Source organism: Aulonocara sp. 'chitande type north' Nkhata Bay, linkage group LG3 (assembly GCF_057382095.1).
Source record: "Aulonocara sp. 'chitande type north' Nkhata Bay isolate Kocher_YH1m ecotype deep benthic linkage group LG3, A_spYH_male_GT1.1, whole genome shotgun sequence".
Lineage (NCBI taxonomy): Eukaryota > Metazoa > Chordata > Actinopteri > Cichliformes > Cichlidae > Aulonocara > Aulonocara sp. 'chitande type north' Nkhata Bay.
Window position 1 is genome coordinate 15,516,047 of NC_141346.1, and position 23,522 is coordinate 15,539,568.

General features: G+C 45.8%; 1 protein-coding gene and 1 pseudogene across 1 annotated transcript; one reads left to right on the plus strand and one right to left on the minus strand.

Moving 5' to 3' along the window:
* Positions 1 to 940: 940 nt before the first annotated feature.
* Positions 941 to 2,468, minus strand: LOC147334151 (uncharacterized). The gene is made up of 2 exons (XM_086285881.1): positions 1,443 to 2,468; positions 941 to 1,351 (listed from the first exon to the last, which is right to left on the minus strand). The coding sequence occupies exons 1-2, from the start codon at positions 2,466 to 2,468 to the stop codon at positions 941 to 943; spliced, it is 1,437 nt and encodes a 478-aa protein (XP_086142007.1).
* Positions 2,469 to 10,774: 8,306 nt separating this feature from the next.
* Positions 10,775 to 15,685, plus strand: LOC147334152 (uncharacterized; annotated as a pseudogene).
* Positions 15,686 to 23,522: the final 7,837 nt, after the last annotated feature.

Sequence of the window (23,522 nt, forward strand, 5' to 3'; positions counted from 1 at the left end):
GGTCCATATTAGAAAAGCTGCTAAAATCATAAAACTTTGCAGAATTGTAATAAATTATCAATATGAATTACCGGTCTGTGATAGTGTATAAATTTGTAGTTAAAAAAAAACATGTGGGCCAAGGTGGATTCGAACCGACGGCCTTTGGTCTGAAGAGCCGTTTCATTACCAATCGCGCCACCTGGAAAGGGGGCGGGGTGCCTTAAAAAACAGGGTGATCAGCAGTCAGAATTTGATCGCAGTGAGAGGTGAAAAACGCCGTTTTTTTGGAGTTACAAAACGTCGTGTAACTCAAAAACTAGGTGGGATAGAAGCATAATTCTTGCACTTTATTGTGTGGATGCCCATTGAGGGCATCCACACAATAAAGAGAAACAGGAACTCAATAGTGTGGATGCTTAAAGCATCCACACAATTAAACTCTTTAAATAATAAATAATTTTCAAAAAAATAAGAGTCAACATGAAATAGTTTAGCCTTTTTGCTTCCTGAATCATCTTTATTACATTCTATAAAAAACATTCTTTAATAATTACATTTTTAGTAAGGAATGTAACTTTCGTTAGCTAAGAAACACAATTCCAGAATAACAAATATATTTTTCTGCAACATATCTGAATAACAAAAAAGCTTAACTTAAGAAATGTTAAACATGACATATTTCACGCAGTAAACATTAAAATTTTTACATTTTCAAAGCAATGAGTAACATATTCATACATAATGTATGTCATGTCATGTCATTTGATTCAACAAAGTGAAGTTAACTCTGAACTTTGGTTAAATAACAGAATTCCTCTGAAACTTCCTCAAACCAATGAGCACAATATTTCCTGCATGCTGTATGCATTCATGTTTTCCAAAACATTTTTTGTACTACTTAGCTGTGTTGTTTTTGAAAAAGTTGTTGTATCTCATTAATGTAAGTCTCTCAAAGCGTTCACTTGACAGTCTGTTCCTTCTGGGTGCACAAGATTGCCGAGGCTGCGCTTGATGGTGTGGCTGTGTTGTACCTCAGTGAAATGGCCTTAATCCTGGGAAACTGGCTAAGAACACCCAGCTCAGACCCAGTAGATTTCAAATATTCCATCACCTTTGTTTCAGCAGAGTAGGTACAGTCGTCCTCCTCAAATGAAAAAAAGTCATCAGTGGAGTTAGCAGGATTCTTGTGATCTTGAGCAGGTTGTTGGTCTTCAAGAGACAACCCATGGCACTCTGTAGTAAGCATTGCCCTAACCATGCCTTTTTTCTCTTCTTCTCTGATCCAGCGTAACTTAAATTTAGGCAAAGTGACTGCAGCCAGGAGAGCTTCTTTATTGTCCATCATTGAGGAAAAGCGCACCTTGATCGCCTATGAGAAAAAAAATACATCAGACACTTCACATAAGAGCATGATAAATAAAACAAAAATTCATTTTAGGGTAAGGCTATATATAGATTACCTTAACAATGATATCAGGGAGGGATGCTGTCAGCTTAAGCTCGTCCTGCAGTGCCAGCGTCCTGGACATTAGAATCTCCAGAGTTGGAAGAAGGATTCCAAAATAACAGTTCTCTTCTCCTTGCAATATGTCTAGTGCAACAGTGAGTGGCTTCAACGCGATACAATACTCCTTTAGGAACAGATACTCCCGATCAGTGAAGCATTCGATTCCAAACTGAGTGCAGACAGTATTTAATTCAGCGAGGGGAATGTCAGTGATCCTGGACAGAGCGTCGTGAAATGAATTCCATCGTGTTGAAACAGGTACTATGAGTTTTTTCTTGAAAAAATTGTCTAGCAACTCAGAAGCAACAGAAGAACGGTTTGCTTTTGTCCACATTGCAGAACACTTTGAAGTTGCACTTCTGTAGATGAATTTTTCCTCATTTTCTTGAAGCCATTTCTCAACATCATGAAAAATTAAGTTCAGTGTGTAAGATGCACACCTTAAGTGTGGAGGGAGAGAAAACTGTCCTTCAGATTCTGTGGAGAGGGTCTGCTCAACATCAGTAAATGTCACCTCTTCATCTTCTTTCGATTCCTCATCAGAGTCGGATTTTTGGAACATTCTAAAAGCTTTGATAAAATTGGACCCGTTGTCTGTCACGGTGGCTGTCACTTTAGAGTTCAGTCCATAAGCCGAATGTACTTGCTCGATTTCATTGCCGATGACATCATATGTGTGTCTCCCTCGAACTCTTTTACATGCTAGTGCTGCATGTCCTCGTACAAAAGTAGAAGGATCAATCCAGTGTGCCGTCATTCCGAGAAAACTTTTGTTATGGCTGGTCCAAATGTCAGTCGTGGAAATATATTCCAAACTCTTGAATGTCTCTTTAAGCTCCTTTTCCATGTCAGCATAAGACTTAGCTAAGTAAGTAGAAAACGTTTTTCGATCATGCAGTGCTGCTTTTTTGCCACACACAGGTATTTTGTTTAATATGCACCTAAAAGACGGAGACTCTACAGTACGCAGCGGTAGCATCTCTTCCACAACGTAGCCTGCAATCATTTTCTTAAGCTCACCTTCAGACACTTTCTGTGTTGCTGAAGTGAAATCAAGTTTCGTCTGCTTAGCAGGAGTTGCCATGGTGTTATCCATGGATGATGAAGATGGCTCACTCAGAAGGCTTTGTTTGTGCTGCCGTGTCAGGCGCTTCAGTAGATTACTCGTGCTATTGACAGCGGCCGATAATTTTTTCTCCCCAGGACATAGCTTACATATTACCGTAATGTTCTTGTCTGCTTGTTTTAGAAAAGTGAAGTGACAGGAATATTTCCCTTTCATAAAACAGGCCCCCGCTTCAGCCGAGTCTGACATCTTCCGCTGTAGAATACGACTATGCGGCAAACTGGCGCCAAAAGACGTGCACCTGCACTACAGCGATGTTAAAGCAGCAGAGTTTATTTTTACCTTTAGAAGATAAATTATTGAAATTAAATAATGATTTTCAGTGAGTTTAGTTATTTTACAATGTAACGCAAGTACATTGTAAGTAACTGTATTTAAACTACCTAAAAATGAACAGTAATTAGTTACTCTACTTTTTCAGTGGAAAAGTAATTTAAATACAGTAACGCATTACTTAGTAACGCGTTACACCCAACACTGTACATAATATACCAGAATATTGACACAATTCTACATTCTTGCCAAGAGTGTTTGCAAACAAACACAAACATTTGAAATTCACCATCTCATCTACAGCAATGATCTACTGTTTACTATGTGAGAGAGAAACAGTCCGTTTCATCTTCAACTACATGATAACAAGATTTTATTGTGTTGAACCATTTCTTAGATCTTAAAGTGAAGCCGATTACACTCAGACACTGAAGGAAACCGCTCACTGTACTTTATATATGTTGCACACTTGGATTAAAATGAATTGAAACCAGTGTGGCTTTGTGAGTTCGCCTTTACTGCATCTGCAAATATATACATTGACATAGCACAACGTTACACACTTTTGCAGTCTCACACAACTCTTATAGGCGCACTGCCTTATGGGTAGTCTTTAAACTCAAATCACTAATATTTCTTACAGTGCAACAATGAAATAAACATAAACAAAAGATAGTGTGATCCACAAGGTATAAATCCACAAAAGTGCCACGAGGTTTCCGCACAAACTAATGAATCAGATCTAGCTGCTAATCGTTAGCATCACGGCTAATTCACATCGCGACCAATAACTTATACACTAATGACACATAGTGGGGATTAACGGCCAACTTTCCCACATTCTCTGCAACCCCGTGGACTCATCTTGAAAGAAATCTCTCCTTTCGGGTCATCCGTGGATCGAGTTTCCTTCGAGACGTGGGCAGCGATAAGCAGAGTTTTGTATAAGATTAATTATTCAAAGTAAGCTCAGGTATGCCGTTCAGCGGGTTAGTTACAGCGCCGGGAGTAGCCTGGGAGAACAAAATGATACAGAGACTGCTTCAGGTTGCTTTCCCAAAATCAACTCAAAGTTTATTCTTTTGTGCAGGGTTTTTATAGGCAGAAGGGTTCGTGTGTCAACAAGTTTCAACCATATAAGGAAGTTCCCCCTAGCTCTGAAAGGGGCCTTCTATAATCTCAACATATCTTTTGACAGGTCCATTAAACACTAGACATTTAGAATCCTTTAGTGATATAAGTTTGCACATGGTAGAATACTACATGTAGTTATTTGCATTAGGAAATGTTTAACCATATATACCTAAAGGCACATAATCAATGGTGTGTGATCTTTAGCAGGCTGCAAACTTGATGTGCACTCGAGGAATGCACTGTCCTATTGTACCACGGCAGGATCAACGCAGCTATGCCTGTTCCAGTTTAAGTGCCTTCTTTACATATAGATGAACTGTTGGATTTTCCAGACCAGCAGGCCAAAGGAAGTTGCCGTGGGGTCACAGCAAGAGGAGATGAAGTTCAAACAAAGGGCATTGCAGAAACAGGGTCCTTTGTATAATATCATCAAAAACAATATCCTGTAAATGCTAACCGTAGTGCTAAAATTCACAACACCTCTGTAGATACATTTTAAGTTATTTACCATCTTGTATCTGCTTATCTGTGTGTCGGGTGGTGGCCAGGAGTGGAGGCCCTGGCGGACTGACCCCCAGCTGCCAAGACTGGCAATAGGGACATGGAATGTCACCTCTCTGGTGGGGAAGGAGCCTGAGTTAGTGCGTGAGGTTGAGAGGTACCGGCTAGATATAGTCGGGCTCACCTCTACGCATGGCTTGGGCTCTGGAACCAGTCTCCTGGAGAGGGGCTGGACTCTGTCTCAGTCTGGAGTTGCCCCTGGTGAGAGGCGGCGGGCTGGGGTGGGTATTCTAATATCCCCTCGGCTTGCTGCCGGTTCGTTGGGGTTTTTCCCGGTGGACGAGAGGGTTTGTTCCCTGTCATCTGTGCTTATGCGCCGAGTGGCAGTTCAGAGTACCCAGCCTTCTTAGAGTCCCTGGGGGGGGGGGGGGGTGCTGGAAGGTGCTCCACCTGGAGATTCTGTTGTCCTGCTGGGAGACTTCAATGCTCACGTGGGTAACGACAGCGAGACCTGGAGGGGCGTGATTGGGAGGAACGGCCTCCCTGATCTGAACCCGAGCGGTGCTTTGTTATTGGACTTCTGTGCTAATCACAGTTTGGCCATAACGAACACCCTGTTCGAACATAAGAGTGTCCATAAGTGCACGTGGCACCAGGATGCTCTAGGCCGTAGGTCGATGATCGATTTTGTAATCGTATCACCAGACCTGCGACCATATGTTCTGGACACTCGGGTAAAGAGAGGGGCTGAGCTGTCAACTGATCACCACCTGGTGGTGAGTTGGATCAGGTGGCGGGGGAGGACACTGGACAGACCTGGTGCACCTAAACGCGTAGTGAGGGTGTGCTGGGAACGTCTAGCAGAGGCCCCAGTCCGCGAGATCTTCAACGCACACCTCCGGCAGAGCTTCGACAGCATTCCGAGGGAGACTGGGGACATCGAGTCCGAATGGACCATGTTCAGCGTCTCCATTGCCGAAGCTGCTGCATTGAGCTGCGGCCGCAGGGTGGTTGGTGCCTGCCGTGGTGGTAATCCCCGAACCAAATGGTGGTCACCAGAGGTGAAGGGAGCCACCAGGCTGAAGAAGGAGTCCTATCAGGCTTGGTTAGCCTGTGGGACTCCGGAGGCAGCCGACAGGTATCGACAGGCCAAGCGGAATGCGGCTCGGGCAGTGGCTGAAGCAAAAACTCGGGTGTGGGAGGAGTTCGGAGAGGCCATGGAAAAAGACTTTCGGACTGCCTCGAAGAGATTCTGGCAAACCGTCAGGCATCTCAGGAGGGGAAAGCGGTGCTCTACCTGCACTGTGTATAGTGCTGGCGGAGCGCTGTTGACGTCGACTGAGAAAATTGTCAGGCGGTGGAAGGAATACTTCGAGGACCTCCTTAATCCCACTGACACGTCTTCCGAGGAGGAAGCAGAGTCTGGGGATGAGGGGAATGACCCGCCAATTTCCGGGGGCGAGGTCACTGAGGCAGTTAAACAACTCCTTGGTGGCAGAGCCCCTGGTGTTGATGAGGTCCGCCCCGAGTTCCTGAAGGCTCTGGACGTTGTAGGGCTGTCCTGGTTGACACGCCTTTGCAATGTTGCGTGGAGATCAGGGGCCGTACCTGTGGAATGGCAGACCGGGGTGGTGGTCCCCATCTTTAAGAAGGGGGACCGGAGGGTGTGTTCCAATTACAGGGGGATCACACTCCTCAGCCTCCCTGGGAAAGTCTATGCCAGGGTGCTGGAAAGGAGAGTTCGTCCGCTAGTCGAACCTCGGATATAGGAGGAACAATGCGGTTTTCGTCCTGGTCGCGGAACACTGGACCAGCTCTTCATCCTCTCGAGGATACTCGAGGGTGCATGGGAGTTTGCCCAACCAGTCTACATGTGTTTTGTGGACTTGGAGAAGGCATTCGACCGTGTCCCTCGGGGTGTCCTGTGGGAGGTGTTGCGGGAGTATGGGGTGTCTGGCCCATTGCTACGGGCCATTCGATCCCTATACAACCGTTGCAAGAGCTTGGTTCGCATTGCCGGCAATAAGTCGGACTCGTTCCCGGTGGGTGATGGGCTCCGCCAGGGCTGCCCTTTGTCTCCGGTTCTGTTCATAATTTTTATGGACAGGATTTCTAGGCGCAGCCAAGTGGCGGAGGGCTTTCGCTTTGGTGGCCTCAGAATCTCATCTCTGATTTTTGCGGATGATGTGGTTCTGTTGGCTTCATCGGGTGAGGGCCTCCAGCTCGCACTGGAGCGGTTCGCAGCCGAGTGTGAAGCAGCGGGAATGAGGATCAGCACCTCCAAATCTGAGGCCATGGTTCTCAGCCGGAAAAGGGTGGAGTGCCCACTCCGGGTCGGGGATGAGTTCCTGCCCCAAGTGGAGGAGTTCAAGTATCTCGGGGTCTTGTTCGCGAGTGATGGGAGAAGGGAGCCGGAGATCGACAGACGGATTGGGGCTGCAGCTGCAGTAATGCGGACGCTGCACCGGTCCGTCGTTGTGAAGAGGGAGCTGAGTGTAAAAGCAAAGCTCTCAATTTACCGGTCGATCTACGTCCCTACCCTCACCTATGGCCACGAGCTGTGGGTAGTGACCGAAAGAACGAGATCGCGGATACAAGCGGCAGAAATGAGCTTCCTCCGAAGGGTGGCTGGCCTCTCCCTTAGAGATAGGGTGAGAAGTTCGGCCATCCGGGAGGGGCTCAGAGTAGAGCCGCTGCTGCTCCACATCGAAAGGAGTCAGCTGAGGTGGTTCGGGCATCTGACAAGGATGCCCCCTGGGCGCCTCCTGGGTGAGGTGTTCCAGGCATGTCCCACCGGGAGGAGGCCCCGGGGCAGACCCAGGACACGCTGGAGAGATTATATCTCTCGGCTAGCCTGGGAACGCCTTGGTATTCCCCCGGATAAGCTGGAGGAGGTGGCTGGGGAGAGGGAGGTCTGGGCCTCTTTGCTTAGGCTGCTGCCCCCGCGACCCGGCCTCGGATAAAGCGGATGAAAATGGATGGATATCTGCTTACTTGCAAATATATACATTGACATAGCACAACGTTACACACTTTTGCAGTCTCACACAACTCTTATAGGCGCACTGCCTTATGGGTAGTGGCTGGGCTTATTTACTCCCGCTAGAGCTGCTCATTTTAGGGGATACTCCCTCTTGTGGTGTAACGGAGGAATAACTACGCTTCCTGCACTATGTCATTTTTGGAGACTGGGGCACACATTATTTTACCACAATCAAAGAAAATACATATTTGAACAATCAGACCATTTAACTAACTATAATATTGTAACTAAAGATTATGGGGGGGTGTCCTGTTTTGTCCACAATGTCTTTCCTGTCCTTACATATAAAAGCTGGATGACAGTGCAGAACAACAGTTTGTAACATGTAGAAAATGCTCTGATGGTTTCCATCTGTACCTCGACCCAGATTGTTAAAACAACCTCACCCCAACCTTGCAATGCTTCATATCAAAGTTTTAGTAATATTCAATGTCCATTAAGATTAAATGTATCCAGCTTATAGGAAAAAGTCCTTGTGACTGATCCTTCTTTAAGGGCTCCAGACAGGTCTATATAACAGACCATTTTAACAACACAGTTATCAGGCTGTCACTGCATCCTGTGAACACTTTAAACTTTGGATCTAAATGGTACAATTAGCCTTGGGCAAAAAGTCAAAGTCCAGTTATGTGAGTACAGAAAACACGTGCATGATATTTGTTTGTGAAGGAGTGACGGGAACTGATGACACTGTATTTCCTCATACTTCTGGAGCTTTGACAAACTGACTGATGTTTGTTGTTGTAGATCTGCAGGCCCAGCATCCTGATGGAAGTCTGGTTAGGCTCTCTCATAAAAAGAAAAGTCCTCATCTCTGGTCCTCTGAGTCTTACAGGAGATAACACAGAGGTCAGATGGAGTTTATGTGGGTGCTTTAATGTCCAAGTGTCTTTTCTGCTCGCCCTGATATGAAAAAGCCTGAGTAGCCCTGCAGGTCAAATCTGATCAGTCGCAGCTGTTATGGCTAAATTTAAGAACACTGTCCATTTCATTAAAAGTAATGAGCAGATACTGAGGGCAAATTCTATGGCAACAAAATTTCAGCACAATAAGGTGTATGAGTTTGGAAGAAATAAAGTTTACTTACAGTAGTAAGGTGTTATTGTCATCAACTATTGATGGAGTTATTGACAAGAAGAATGTTGCTGAAATATGGAGAAAATATTACAGCAAAATTCTTAACTGTGTAAAGAGTGAAATATTTAGTTTATCTGATATTGGTTTCAATAATGGCGTGACTATTCAACCTGAAAAGTACAACTTGCCATTAAGAGAATACCTCCAAATAAAGCTGGTGGTTTAGACCAATTATCAGCAGCTGTCAAGTTAAATGAATGTCAAACTGGGTGTATGCTGGGGAATCTTCTTGTTTATCATCAAATGTACATTGAGGATTTGGCAATTTTGTCTCCTTTCAGTGCTGGTTTGCAGCAGATACTTGCAGTTAGTGCTAGTTATGGTGCCCAGTATGATATTGCTTTTAACCCTAAAAAGAGTTTTATTGTGATCGCTACAACTGAGGAGGAATTTTCCTTAAACTTCCAAGACGGACATCTGCAAGTCAAATGTTTTTTCATGAGTAATGTCCCAACTTTTCGTGCCTTACTGAAGAACTAAGTACAAATTTATGTGCCGTTTGAATAAATCGAGACGTTGTTACGACCCGGCTCAAAAGCCGCAACATAAAAAAAAAAAACCAAAAAAAAAACCAAACAAAGATGAATACCAGAGTGTTAGTGAGAAGAAGTTTTATCTTAAAATGGAATACCAGGTTGGCTAAAATGGCTGGTGCCACCAAGGCAAAGACAAGTGAGCTTCCCGGGAAGCTTGCCTCAGGTATGCTTTTATCCACACCTGACTAGGTGTGGCCAATTAGCACCAGCTGAACACATTGAGATGATTAGGGGCTGCAGAGGGACGTAACAACGTTCAACAGTAAAAGCTTTGCCAGTTCTTGACAGTTGTGGTGGCACAAAGTATGTGTCAAGGTTTTATAAACTTCGGAACAAGTGTCTGTATATTTTGTCTTTGTTGTTTAGTTTTAATGATATAATGACTCATTTTGTCTGAAATCAAATCAAATATGATATAACTGTTACTTTAAAAGGCTGGAGGAACCTGAGCTATTTACACCAAAACTAATTACAATTTCTTAAAATTGTAGTTAATTAAAAAAAATAATACCCAAATCACCTGAACTCTACTTTCTAACTAACCTACTGTGAGCTGAGTTTGCTTCTATCTTTGATGAGGAGAGGTTGGAGGAAGGATGAGCATAGCCAGGTCTAAATATGCTCTAATCCCCGAGTTCTGTGTTGATGATAATCACCCAACAGAACAGCAGCATCCAGTGGACGTATGATGTCAATCAACATCCTTCTGAATGATCCATCTAACATGGCAACAATGAGCAGATAAAAAGCCAAAAATCATCTCACAGAAGACAAAAGGGAAGAAGCCTGAATCTCTTCTTCACCTCACTTTTATACCTGCTCACCCTTTCCCTCCTACTCCTACTGCAGCATTTGAGTGCAACACAAATGGTTAGCTAACAGCCTGACAGTGAAATGTCTCTAGATGTATATGGATGTGGTGTTGTCTCAAACATAAAGCAGTTTTTATTTAAATGCTAAATAAATGTGCTGCTCAGATGAAACTAAACTGAAAAAAAGCGATTACAATATAAATATTTAAAATAAATAACAGGATCATGTGCTTCACCTCTCTCAACCTCAGTGCGGGTGTAATATCCTCTCTGTTGCACGTCATATTTGATAGAATCAGGAACAGATGGTCGTTCGGAGCACTTTTAGTGACGTGTTGGACTAATTTAACAAAGACAGCAACAAATGATCTGATGTGAAAAGCTTCAGGTGTATGAAGAGTGGAGGAAAGAAGGAGGAGCAGTGAAGGCACCTGAACACCACGGAAAACACCCACAATATTCAAAACAACTTTATTGTCCACTTTTTGTGTACAAAGTCATTTGTCTTTAATTCAGTCACATGAACATATCACACGCAGAAAGGACAGAGTGCAGTGAAACTCACCTGCACGGCACCGCCGACTACGCCTCGCCACACACCGCCATTGCCCGATTGAGGCCGGGGAGCCATCCGGCTGAACCTACTCCCCCCAACCGGCTTCCAACCTGGCGACAGGGCCCTGTCCATTCCGGGGGCTGTCCACGCCTCCAGCGGTGGCCGGCATGGCCCTGCACGGTCGTGAGCCCCCACTCACTGGCGGCTGGACTGGCGTCCATTGTGTGGGAACAGCTGGTTCTCGCTCTCAGCCCCAAGTCGCGCGGGACCCCCTGACACGGGGACCTCTATCTCCCCGCGCGGCTCCTCCATCGCCTCCGGCTGGAGCAGCTGCTCCAGCTCCCGGCTGGACAGAACCCTTGTTCACATCCTCTGTCACTGCCGCTTCTGCGCGCGGCTCCTCTTCCTCCGGCCGGCGCAGACCCTCGCGCGCCTCATCTGCCGCCTCCGGTTGGAGCGGCTCCTCCACCGCTCCCAGCAGGAACAACCCTTCACCCGGCTGTTCTCCCTCTTCCAGCAGGTGCGGACCCCCTCGCGCCTCGTCCACCACCTCCGGCTCCCGAGATGCCCCACGTGGCTCCTCCACCTCTTCCCCACTGTCAGGATACACCGGCGGGGGCAGCGGCGATGCTGACCAGGCTTGGAGCAGCATCACCAGGTTTGCCTTTCTATCCAGGTGACGCTCGGTCTGGACCCGCAGTCTTCACACTGGTGGCGCACAAAAGCCTTTAATTAATCCAAAATGCTACAGCAAGAGTACTGACAGGGACTAGAAAGAGAGAGCAGATTTATCCAGGCGGGCGTGATTGCGGATGCCGTGCAGGTGCGTCCGCACGGCACCGCCGACTACGCCTCGCCACACAAGGTCTTAAATAATCAGGCCCCATCTTATCTTAATGACCTTGTAGTACCATATCACCCTATTAGAGCACTTCGCTCTCGCTCTGCAGGCCTACTTGTTGTTCCTAGAGTATTTAAAAGTAGAATGGGAGGCAGAGCCTTCAGTTTTCAGGCCCCTCTTCTATAATAATGGATTGGATTTATATAGCGCTTTTCAAGGCACCCAAAGCGCTTTACAATGCCACTATTCATTCACTCTCACATTCACACACTGGTGGAGGCAAGCTACAGTTGTAGCCACAGCTGCCCAGGGGCAGACTGACAGAAGCAAGGCTGCCATATCGCGCCATCGATAGCCAACACTAGTAGGCGGTAGGGTAAAGTGTCTTGTCCAAGGACACAACGACGGGGATCGAACCGCGACCTTCCGGTTACAGATACGCTTCCCAACCCCCTGAGCCACAGGCTCTGGAAACATATTTGCCCCTCTATTCAGTGCTCCCTTGTCACTTTTCCAAACGCCTCCCATGCTATGGCTTTTTGATGGTGTTTTACTCATGGGAGATTACAGTCATCTGTCATGGCCCTGGGTCTTTTGACCCTAAACAGGACTTTAATATCACCAACCATTTCCATGTTATTATGGTGTATCCATATAAATGGCCCACCCTGTATTAATGAACAGGTGAAACCATTGTTTCACCTGTTCAATAATGACATCTCTTACCTTCTCAACAAAATCCAAAGTGTTCTGGATGTGGTGTTTACGGGACTGCACACACCCAGGACACCGGGTGTTTAAGCTGCTGCCGTCTGGCAGGAGGTTCAGGCTGCTGAGGTCCCGAACAAATAGACTCAAGGACAGCTTTTACAACAGGGCAATAGCCCTGATCAATGTAAATAGCTGACCTGACTGGCTACCTCCCTGGACCTTTTTAGGGGGGAGGTAACAATGTTTAAAACAATAACAATAATAATATTTATATTTATAACAAGGTGCAATAATAATTAATGTGCAATAATAATAGTGTGCAATACACATACACGTATTCTTCTTTTTATACTAAGTTAATATACTGTGTTGTGTTGTTTGCTGCGTTGTGATGTGTCATATCGTGTCATGTTGTGTTATATGTAGTGCCGACGCAGGACAGTTTTCCAATTTCATTGTACTACTGTACTATGTATGACTGTGCAATGACAATAAAGAGTTATCTTATCTTATCTTATCTTGGAGCTGCTCACAAATGGGTTGTGGACAGAAGACAGAAACGTCAAGGTTTTATCAGTGACCAAGCTGATCATCCACACAATTGGTCTTAAACGTAGACCCTGTTTATGTATCATCGGTAACCCATAACACACCTCTTTCACCATCTTATAATGCTGTGATTGCAGTCATTCCCCAACTCTCTGTACTGAATGGTACTGATAAGATAAGATAACCTTTATTAGTCCCACGCATAAGAAATTTGTTTTGTTACAGCAGTGGACAGTGCCAAGTTGCATAGAAAAATTTGAGAAAAAACACTGGAATAATATATCCATAAGATACTGTACACAATAGAATAGAATAAAATAAAATACTATATATATATATAATCGAATAAAATACAGTGGCTTGCAAAAGTGTGAGCTGAACTTTTGAACTTTTCCACATTTTGTCACATTACAGCCACAAACATGAATCAATTTTATTGGAATTCCGCATGAAAGACCAACACAAAGTGGTGTACACGTGAGAAGTGGAACAAAAATCATACATGATTCCAAACATTTTTTACAAATAAATAACTGAAAAGTGGGGTGTGCATAATTATTCAGCCCCCTAAGTCAATACTTTATAGAACCACCTTTTGCTGCAATTACAGCTGCCAGTCTTTTAGGGTATGTCTCTACCAGCTTTGCACATCTAGAGCCTGAAATCTTTGCCCATTCTTCTTTGCAAAACAGCTCCAGCTCAGTCAGATTAGATGGACAGCGTTTGTGAACAGCAGTTTTCAGATCTTGCCACAGATTCTCGATTGGATTTAGATCTGGACTTTGACTGGGCCATTCTAACACATGGAAATGTTTTGTTTTAAACCATTCCATTGTTGCCCTGTTATGTTTAGGGTCGTTGTCCTGCTGGAAGGTGAACCTCCGCCCTAGTCTCAAGTCTTTTGCAGACTCCAAGAGGTTTTCTTCCAAGATTGCCCTGTATTTGGCTCCATCCATCTTCCCATCAACTCTGACCAGCTTCCCTGTCCCTGCTGAAGAGAAGCACCCCCAGAGCATGATGCTGCCACCACCATATTTGACAGTGGGGATGGTGTGTTCAGAGTGATGTGCAGTGTTAGTTTTCCGCCAGACATAGCATTTTGCATTTTGGCCAAAAAGTTCCATTTTGGTCTCATCTGACCAGAGCAGCTTCTTCCACATGATTATGTAATGGAGCAAAGGTGATTTTATTTCCACAGTGTTTTTTTAAACGAGGGAAATCTTCCCCCAAACGGACAGAGCAGTGGAGCCGCCAAGGGAAAGCACATCTTCATTTATTTTGCGGTTGAGAGAATTATACTGTAGGTTGCGAAAGCATGATCCAGATAATGTTCCCTCTGATGCAGCCCTGCAAGATCAATTGTTGCTAGGATTGCGGGAGGGCCCTGTAAGTGAGGCACTGAAGGTCTATGCGTGGCGTAACCCAGATCAAGATTTTGCTGCCATACGCCAGGAGGCACTGCTGCTTGACTCAGAACATGTACAGGTGTTGAAGCAGGAGATACTGGAGGATGTCAAGGCACAAATGAAGGGATTGGCACAAGAGCTAGTAAGAGAAATTAGAGGCTCCACTCAGCCAGCTGTAGCTACTCTTCCGCCTGCACCTCAGTTTAGGAGAAGACCGCGACAATCAAATGCTAGCTGGGATGCACAAGGTCGGCCTATCTGTCAGGGGTGTAAACAAGCAGGACATATAGCTAGGTTTGCCAGACCTCCATGTCTTCCCAGCCAAGTTTAAACTAGATGACCCTGCTGCTGAGGTCCGAGGGGCGGGGACTTTTGGTTCACCTAAGGAATTAAGGGCCACAGAAACATTTATTGGGCAGTGTCCAACAGTGATCTTCGGGGCTTCAAGGCTTGTTAGATACAGGATCACAAGTGACTTTGATACAGGAGAGTTTGTTTAATGAGCATTTTTCCCAGGCTAAGCTTGAGAAAACTCCAACCGCCTTTAAGCTGAGAGCCGCCAATGGTCTGGAAATTCCCTATACCACCTATGCTGTCCTGGACATGGAAATAGAAGGTGTTAAGGTTCCTGGACGCGGGGTTGTGGTGGTAAAAGATGACCATTGCACGCACCCACTGATTGTTGGTATGAATGTTGTGACTGCCTGTTGGAATGTATTTAAGTGGCCGGAAAAGACTGCTCCTGTCCCACAGCAATTAACGAATCAACAGGCCTGGAGGACTGACTTCGCAACATGCAGAGGGATAGAAGCAAATAGAGTGGAGGACGGAATGGTGGGGTATGTATGGCTAGCTGGCCGACGCAAAATTACAGTTCCCCCAAGGAGTGAAATAATGGTGTGGGGCCGGGCTCAGACGGGTCCGCAAGGAACGGATTATTGTGCCCTGGTGGAGGCACTGCCTGAAACCCCTGATGTGGGGGTGGCGAGAACCCTTGTCATGGTAAGGGCCGGGAGAGTGCCAGTGAGGATTTGTAACCCGCACCCCTATCCTCTTTTTATAGGTCGCTACCAGAAACTGGGAAAGCTATCCTGCGTGGATGAGGCCGACGTACATGGCTCACAGGACCTGAGCCTGTCCCTTGGGACAGATGGTGTGGTGGAGGTGGCTCTGGTCGACAGTGGCGCCCCCACGGAGGAGGAGAGATTACCTGAGGAGATGAGTAAACTGATTGAAAGACCTGATCTGTCTGAACTGCAACAGGGCGAGCTACGTGCTTTATTGCTTAAATGGGAGAAGGTGTTCTCTAAAGATGACGAAGATTTTGGGAGGACTGACCTGGTGCATCATTGTATCCCCACAGGTGATGCAGCTCCCATTAGAGAGAGGTATCGTCCTTTGCCCCCTGCAATGTATAAAGAAATGAGGAGTCTCTTGGCAGATATGATGGAAAAGGGAGTTATCCGGGAAAGCTGTAGCCCGTGGTATGCACCCATTGTTTTGGTGAGAAAAAAAGATGGCACCTGGAGGTTCTGTGTGGACTACAGAAAATTGAATGCGGTGACACATAAAGATGCTTTCCCTCTGCCACGAATAGAAGAGACATTGACAAGCCTTACTCGAGCGCAGTGGTTTTCCACCCTGGACTTAGCCAGCGGATACTGGCAGGTCCAAATGGACCCGACGGACCGGGAAAAGACTGCTTTTACTACCCCAGTCGGGTTGTTTGAGTTCGAGCGGATGCCGTTTGGTCTGTGCAATGCACCCGCTACATTTCAACGGCTGATGCAGCACCGTTTGAGTGGACAGATTGCAGAGTCTTTATTGGTGTACTTAGATGACATTATCATTTATTCACCTGACTTTTCGTCTCATTTACAGCATCTAGATGAAGTGTTTCAGAGGCTGTGGTGTCATGGGTTGAAGTTACAGCCGAACAAGTGCAAGTTCCTGCAACAGGAGGTGAAATTTCTGGGGCATGTAGTGGATAAGTGTGGTGTAAGACCAGACCCTGATAAGATTTCTGCAGTGATGGATTGGCCGGTCCCTGATACCATCAGACAAGTCAGATCCTTTTTGGGCCTGGCTGGCTACTACAGACGTTTTGTGTCCGGCTTTGCTAAAATTGCGCGCCCTTTAAATGCAATATTGACAGGGGTCCCTGTGAACAAGAAAACAGACCATCGCAAAGTGCAGTGGTCCCCAGAATGTCAAACAGCATTTGAGGCCCTCAAAGCAGCTTTAACGCAAGCACCTGTTTTAGCATACGCAGATTACTCTCTTCCCTTTATAGTGTATACTGACGCCAGTGGCCGCGGGCTGGGAGCCATTTTGGCCCAGGTTCAAGAGGGCCAAGAAAGGGTAATAGCGTACGCCAGCAGAAGCTTACACCACACGGAACGGAATGACGCCAACTATAGTTCCTTCAAGTTGGAGCTGTTAGCCCTTAAGTGGGCAGTTACCGAAAAGTTTAAAGACTATCTGACTGGTGCACGATTCGTTGTGTATACTGATAATAACCCTGTGGCCCATTTACAGACTGCTCGCTTGGGCGCAGTAGAACAACGTTGGGTTGCCCAGCTGGCCTCTTTCGACTACGAGATCAAGTATCGTTCGGGTAAGAGCAATATTAATGCTGATGCCCTTTCTCGATTCCCCACTGTCCCAGCAGAGCACCCGGAGGGGGCTGGATCAGAGCGTGGAGTCACTTCAGCAGCCATTGAATTGACCTGTGAGGTAGAGGGGAGTGACTGGGCAGAAGCACAAGCTCGTGATCCGGATATTCAAGTGGTAAAGCAACTTCTGGAAGCCCAGGTCGCACCCACAAAGTTAGAACGTCAGACATTGTCACATGGTGTGCGACGACTCCTGCAGCAACAAAAAAGACTTTTTATTAAAGACGGAATACTGTGCCGTAAAGTGTTGGACGAATATACCCAGGAGACTCGTTATCAAGTTGTGTGTCCTAGTTCCAGGTGCCATGAGGTGTGGCGGAAGATCCATGAAGCTGCTGCCCATGCGGGGGTAGATTGAACCCGCTCTCGGATACGGCAGCGGTTCTACTGGGTTAACATGGAAGCGCAGGTACGTCAGTTTCATCTGGGTTGTGTCCCCTGTAGTCTACAAAAGGAGAGGGTAGAACCTAGGGCTCCACTGCACCCTATTTCAGTCTCATACCCTTTGGAGGTTGTAGGCATGGATTTTCTGTCCTTAGGCCGGCCCACTGACACTTATCAAAACATACTTGTGGTTACTGATCTGTTTACACGGTTCGCTTGGGCTATCCCTACAATAAACCAAACAGCAGAGACTACAATAAAGGCTTTGTGGAAGTATGTGATACAGCCGTTCGGTTGCCCAGGCCGACTCCACTCCGACCGTGGGTCTAATTTCGAATCTGCATTAATGAAACAACTCTGTGATACCTATGGTATAACTAAAAGCCGCACGACACCTTACCATCCTGCAGGGAATGGTAGTGTAGAACGTTTCAATCAGACCCTATTGAACATGCTTCGCTCACTAGAATCAGTTAGACAGAGTCAGTGGGTAGGAAATCTGCCAGAACTCGTCCATGCTTATAATAATACTATCCATAGTTCCACAGGTTATGCGCCTGCCTATTTGATGTTTGGTCGACACTTGAGACTTCCCGTGGACGTGGCATTAAGGCGTGGCCCCCCAGCAGGCGAGGCAGGATGTAAGTGAGTGGGTGTATTTTTTTTTTTTTTTTTTTTTTTTTTAAATTACATCAGAAACAGCAGTATGCGACATTACGTGATGGCAGAGCTTCAGTTCATCCTTTGTCATTTTTTTTTTTTTAATAAATAGGACAGGGGGAATGAATGAGAGAAAGAGGGGGAGAGAAAGAAAGAAAACCAAAGGGGAGAAGAGACGGTGAGAAGGGGGGGGAAGAGAGAGAAAAAAAAAAAAAAAAAGAACTCCTGGGTCACCTGTATGGAGAAAAAAAAACAAACAAACAAAAAAAAACAAACAGAGGAGACAGCAAACAACAAAGAGCAACATAATAATAGAGAAAACAAAGCACCATCACAATAAACTAGCTAGCCATAGATATCAATATTTACTAAATAATAAACGATATTGTGCAGCACGCAAGATAGACAGCGCACAGTGTGCTTTGAGGTAGCAGCCAAGAAAGCTTTAGTCCGCGTCTGTGAATACCCATGTGTGCATACCTGTGTGGATCAGCATGCTTGCATTCCAAAGGTTTCTCCATGTAATGATCTGCTAGGGAGTGTGGGGGGGCCACAGCCCCGTCCTCCAGGGTGTGAAGCGGGTATGGAGGAGATCAAAACTCCAGACATCCAGAGGCCCCCAGAGCACAAGAGACCATGGAAGACCAACAGAGGGGCAGCCGCGCCACTGTTCCAGTAAGAGCTGAGGAGAGTCCCAGATGAGGGCTCGCCCAGCAGCCGCGGAGCAGAAGTCAGGGGGAGTTGCAGTGACGCGCCCGTGAGCTCCGCCGGCCCCCAGCTGCGCCTGAGTGACCTCCAAAGGGGCCCGAGCGAGCCCCAGGCCCCAGGCCCCGACAAGCGGCCGCCAAGGAGTGAGCCGGTGTGTACCCGGACGCCCACCCCCAGACACAAAGAACCACCAACACACCGACACCTGAGGGAGTCCGCCACCGGCAGGGGAAGTGGTGGTGGGTGGAGATAGGCCTCCAAACCTTGGGGGGCCTGAGGTGTCCCCAGAGAGGTGGCGTCTGATACCCAACCTGACATATAGACACAGACATACAGGCACACACAGACACAAACATCCATTCCCACCCTCATGCTCTCATATGCACTCACTCCACACTCAACCAACGTGGAGACAGACATAAAGAGACGCTGTACACACAATCACACTCCCCAAGCGTACTCTACAAACCGGGTCTAGGTACCCTTGTCCCTGGAGGGGGGAATTGCACCCAGACCCAGGTGGTGTTACCCTTTTCCCTGCGGTGGGGAGAGGCAGACCACCCCAACTCCGCAGCAGCAGGGAGGCCCCACACCCCAGACCGCAGTCGGACGGCCAACTCCTCCTAGCCCTCCCGCTCCAGCAGGCCGCAGAGAATGGGGGTGGGAGAAGACTCCAAACCTCCCTCCACCCGCTCATTGTAGTGTTGATGCATATGTGTTCTAAGGTGCAATTAAAACCCAGGAGGGCATGGAGCTACCTGCCATGGAGCAGCAGGTAAGCGCATAGTCCCTCCTGCTAGCCCTCAATGACTAAGTGTATTTAAAATTGAGAGGTGGGCAACGACGTCAGGGGTGAGGTATACACCCTGATGGTAAATTGGACTCCGTGATTGTGCCCACCCCCAAGATCCTATATGTATGTGTAATGAGAGTGTGAATAATGTGAATGTCTAAGTTGTGGGATAAAATTGAGGCAGAGGCAGCCAGAAGGGGACGGGGGGCGGGGGGGGGGGGGGGGGGTAGCCTCCTCTGCACCCTGGTGACATACCCCCACTCCAAGGCCCTGCATGTGTGGGTGGTTGTGGAGGAGCGGGAAGAGGGAGGCAGCTGGAGATGGGGAGGGAAGGAAGGGAGGGGCAGGTAACCCCTCCCTGGGGCCAGCTCCCCCGCTGACCCCAGTAGGCACTCCCACCCTCCGCGACCCGCCAGGGAAGGGGGGCCCAGGCCCATCAGACCGGGGCCCAGTGCAGTAGCGCCCTCCGGCTTCACAGAGCCCTGGACAGTCCACCCAACCCCACCACAGAGAAAACTGCACCCACCCCACCATCCACACATCTTCCAGACTACATAAGACGGTAAACGCCCAGGCTGAGATCTTCCTCCACCTCTCCTGTATCTCCCCCTCCCGCAGAGAGTTCCTGAAGAGAAGAAAGCTCCTGCGAGATGTGACCATCCCCCCCACCAGATGAAGAGACCCCCAGGCGGCTCGACGCTGCATTTCTGATCAGCGCTCTCCTTGTTTGGCCTGTGAGTTTAGGTGGACGGCCTTGTCTTGGTAGGTTTACAGTTGTGCCATACTCCTTCCATTTCTGAATGATTGCTTGAACAGTGCTCCATGGGATGTTCAAGGCTTGGGAAATCTTTTTGTAGCCTAAGCCTGCTTTAATAACTTTATCCCTGACCTGTCTGGTGTGTTCTTTGGACTTCATGGTGTTGTTGCTCCCAGTATTCTCTTAGACAACCTCTGAGGCTGTCACAGAGCAGCTGTATTTGTACTGACATTAGATAACACACAGGTGCACTCTATTTAGTCATTAGCACTCATCAGGCAATGTCTGTGGGCAACTGACTACACTCAGACGAAAGGGCGCTGAATAATTACGCACACCCCACTTTCCAGTTATTTATTTGTAAAAAAATGTTTGAAATCATGTATAATTTTCGTTCCACTTCTCACGTGTACACAACTTTGTATTGGTCTTTCACGTGGAATTCCAATGAAATTAATTCATGTTTGTGGCTGTAATGTGACAAAATGTGGGAAAGTTCAAGGGGGCCGAATACTTTTGCAAGCCACTGTATATCAAAGGACATTTTGTTTGTTGAGTCTGCATTTTTATATTTTTTTAATGTATAAAAACTTGGTTTATGTAATACCCAGTTTTACCAGTAGATGGGAACAAAAATTTAAGTCCTTGAATGTCATTCAAGATCTCTGATAGGTTGAACAGGTTGGGATCTCTCCTGGTTCCAACTTTGAGCTGGGCACTATTGAAGTTTGTAAAAGTGACAAACCAATTTAGAAAACAGGAAAACTGAAATAGTAATATTCCACTGAAACCACCAGGTTTTATCCTTGTGAGCCTCCATAAAGGCCACAACATCTTTGATAAAGCATAGCTGGAAAATATGTGATTCTTTTCCAGAGTCCAGTCTAACATGTAGAAATTTGTTTTTTTTTTGTCAGCAGACAAATCCCAATGTTTGGATTTGCAGTTTGCAAAAAAAACCCAAAACAACAACAACAAAAAAACAAAAAAACATAAACATTTTTTAAAAAGCTGGTTGGTTTTTGATTGCCAAAGGACATAAGGTCAGTCTCAACCAGACAAACAGACACAACCTCCACTGAAACCACTCAATGATGTCCCTGCTGTTTCTAGCCTGCAGTTGTGGTTTAGTGTTTGTGTTCTCCTCTGAAGAGACATTTCCATTGGTTAGCCACAACCAAACAAGTCATATTTTCCATCTCATAGCTTGGTAAAGCCCACATACCCACACAGGAACGTTATACAAGAACGGAGGTTTATTAATCTGCCAAAGAAACCAGATTGCAGTCATAAGTCACCGAGCATAAATAACATTTACAAAACAATAAAGTTAATAAAGCATATTAACACATTTAAAAGATCATTGCCTACTTGGCAGAAAATTCTCTTAAAAATTATGTCTTTTTTGAGTCGTTTGAGTAAGGTTCAGTGAGAAAAAGGCGCAAAATATATAAAAGTATTTCAACAAGCAGTTGTACTCTTGAGATGCTGGGAGGACCAATCAGAGACCAGCAGTGGATGTCAGTGGTTGGATTGGTGGACTACTTCAGTGAAGAGTAGATGACGTCTGGCTCTGGTTCACAGTCTGAACACAAACACACACAGTTCAAACAACAGGAAACATGATTACAAGCTATGTAGTTCAATCAGCACCTCCAATCTCCACCTCTCTGCATCACACACAGTCCCAGTTCAGACTTTACTGGGAACCAGCTCAGGTTAATAAGACAAAGTTCTTCAAACACTGCCAACACTTTAGATGTGTCTTGAATCAATGAAATTTACAAGATCTCCTTCTTCTCCTGAAACTTGAAGAAGGTTTCTCAGACTCAGCCATATTTTTTTTTTTTTTTAAAAGGAACCCCCAACACATGTAGTATCTATAAAGTGCAGGGTGGTGTTCTTGTTCTTACGACTGCACCCAGATTTTCAACTATTCAGGTATTTGTTTACTGGGTAGTATTGGATAGTGTTGTTGGTTTGGTATGTCTGTCTGGTAACAATCATTTATGCAGAAACACTCTCAGGAGACCAAATGACCAAAACTAGAATTAGACAGCATGTGTTACATCACATATAATGAAACCACACAACAAGCAAGTCTATGAAAATGTTTTTGGCGTTTTTAGAACTGATTTGAAGGAAGTCACTGATTTTGTGAACCTGATATCCTCATGCATGTCATTTCAATGCCTTAAGGCTTCTACATTTAAGTCTTGATTTTGGAGCAGACAGAAGGTCCTCACTAAAGATCTGACACAGCCAACAGACTCATGCAGGCACAGTTTTTCTGCTGTGTTCCAGGAAATTCAGTCTGCTGTCTGATAGAACTGAAAAGCTTGACATCCTGACCTTGAGACAGGATGTGGTTAGCTTAGCTTAGAATTACAGCTAGCTTGGCTCTGTTCAAAGTTGACAATAGATAGCAGATGTACCTCTGGGAGTCTTTGATCTGATGAGTATTTGTCCATAACTCATGTCTTCAGTTTCCACTTCTGAGTGGGCTGGAGTGGGCTGCAGCTGGATTAGTCTCTGCAACATCAATTGCAGTAGTACTGTAATACTGTATTATAACACTACAGCTATGGCAATATGTTTTTGTTACATCCTGCACTGAAATTTTTTTTAAATGAGCATCAGATTTTCACAGGTTTTTTTTCCCCACTACATGCCTTTGCTGCAAGAAAAAGTTGACCAGAAAAAGCTGGTGGGTGTTTGGGTGAAAAAGAAGGTAGACGACCACAATGCTGTTATGTTTATTCTAATGCAAACTGATGCACTTCACCACAGAGCACAAAGTAAACAAGCTGTTATTATCTGCCAAATAAGAAAATACACAAGTTTCTCACTTGTCATCGGCTTTAGATTTACTGAAATAAAAAACAGGATGCTTGTTTAAAGAAGTCAAAAATATCATATCAAATGGCATTTAGTTTGTTGAGTATACCTTTTTATACATTAACAAGAATTTGATCTTGGTAATTAGTGTGTGCACCCGAATGAGATTTCAGACTCATTGGGAATGGTGTGGAACATATTACTCAGTAACGTCACTACCAAAGGTGGAGGACACTATTGGTTCCCTCAGCTTTTGGGTTGGAGAAAGGGCTCTGACTTTCTAAACACCAGTCTGGACTTGGCTTAGCAATGCTGGAACATTGAGGCATTTCACCAGAAAAGCTGGTAATGAATGCATTTATCGTATGTACACAAGCTAATTAGATTGTTTATTAGAACATTAAGACAATGTGATTTTTTTGAATCAAGCAATACACAGATTTACACAGCTCACAAGGAAATGTTACCTACTACTATGATGAACATGTTTAACATAAAGCTTACTAAACATCAGCCTGTTAGCATTCTAATGTTAGCATTTAGATTAAACCAAGGGGTCAGTGTGTAGAACTGAAATATGATGGAGACAAAGA

Excerpts from the sequence above, each read along its gene's own strand:
- LOC147334151 (XM_086285881.1), bottom strand. The coding sequence starts at position 2,468 with ATGCTACCGCTGCGTACTGTAGAGTCTCCGTCTTTTAGGTGCATATTA. Across the intron at positions 1,352-1,442 it reads TCCCTGATATCATTGTTAAG|GCGATCAAGGTGCGCTTTTC; the intron begins GTAATCTATATA and ends TTTTTCTCATAG.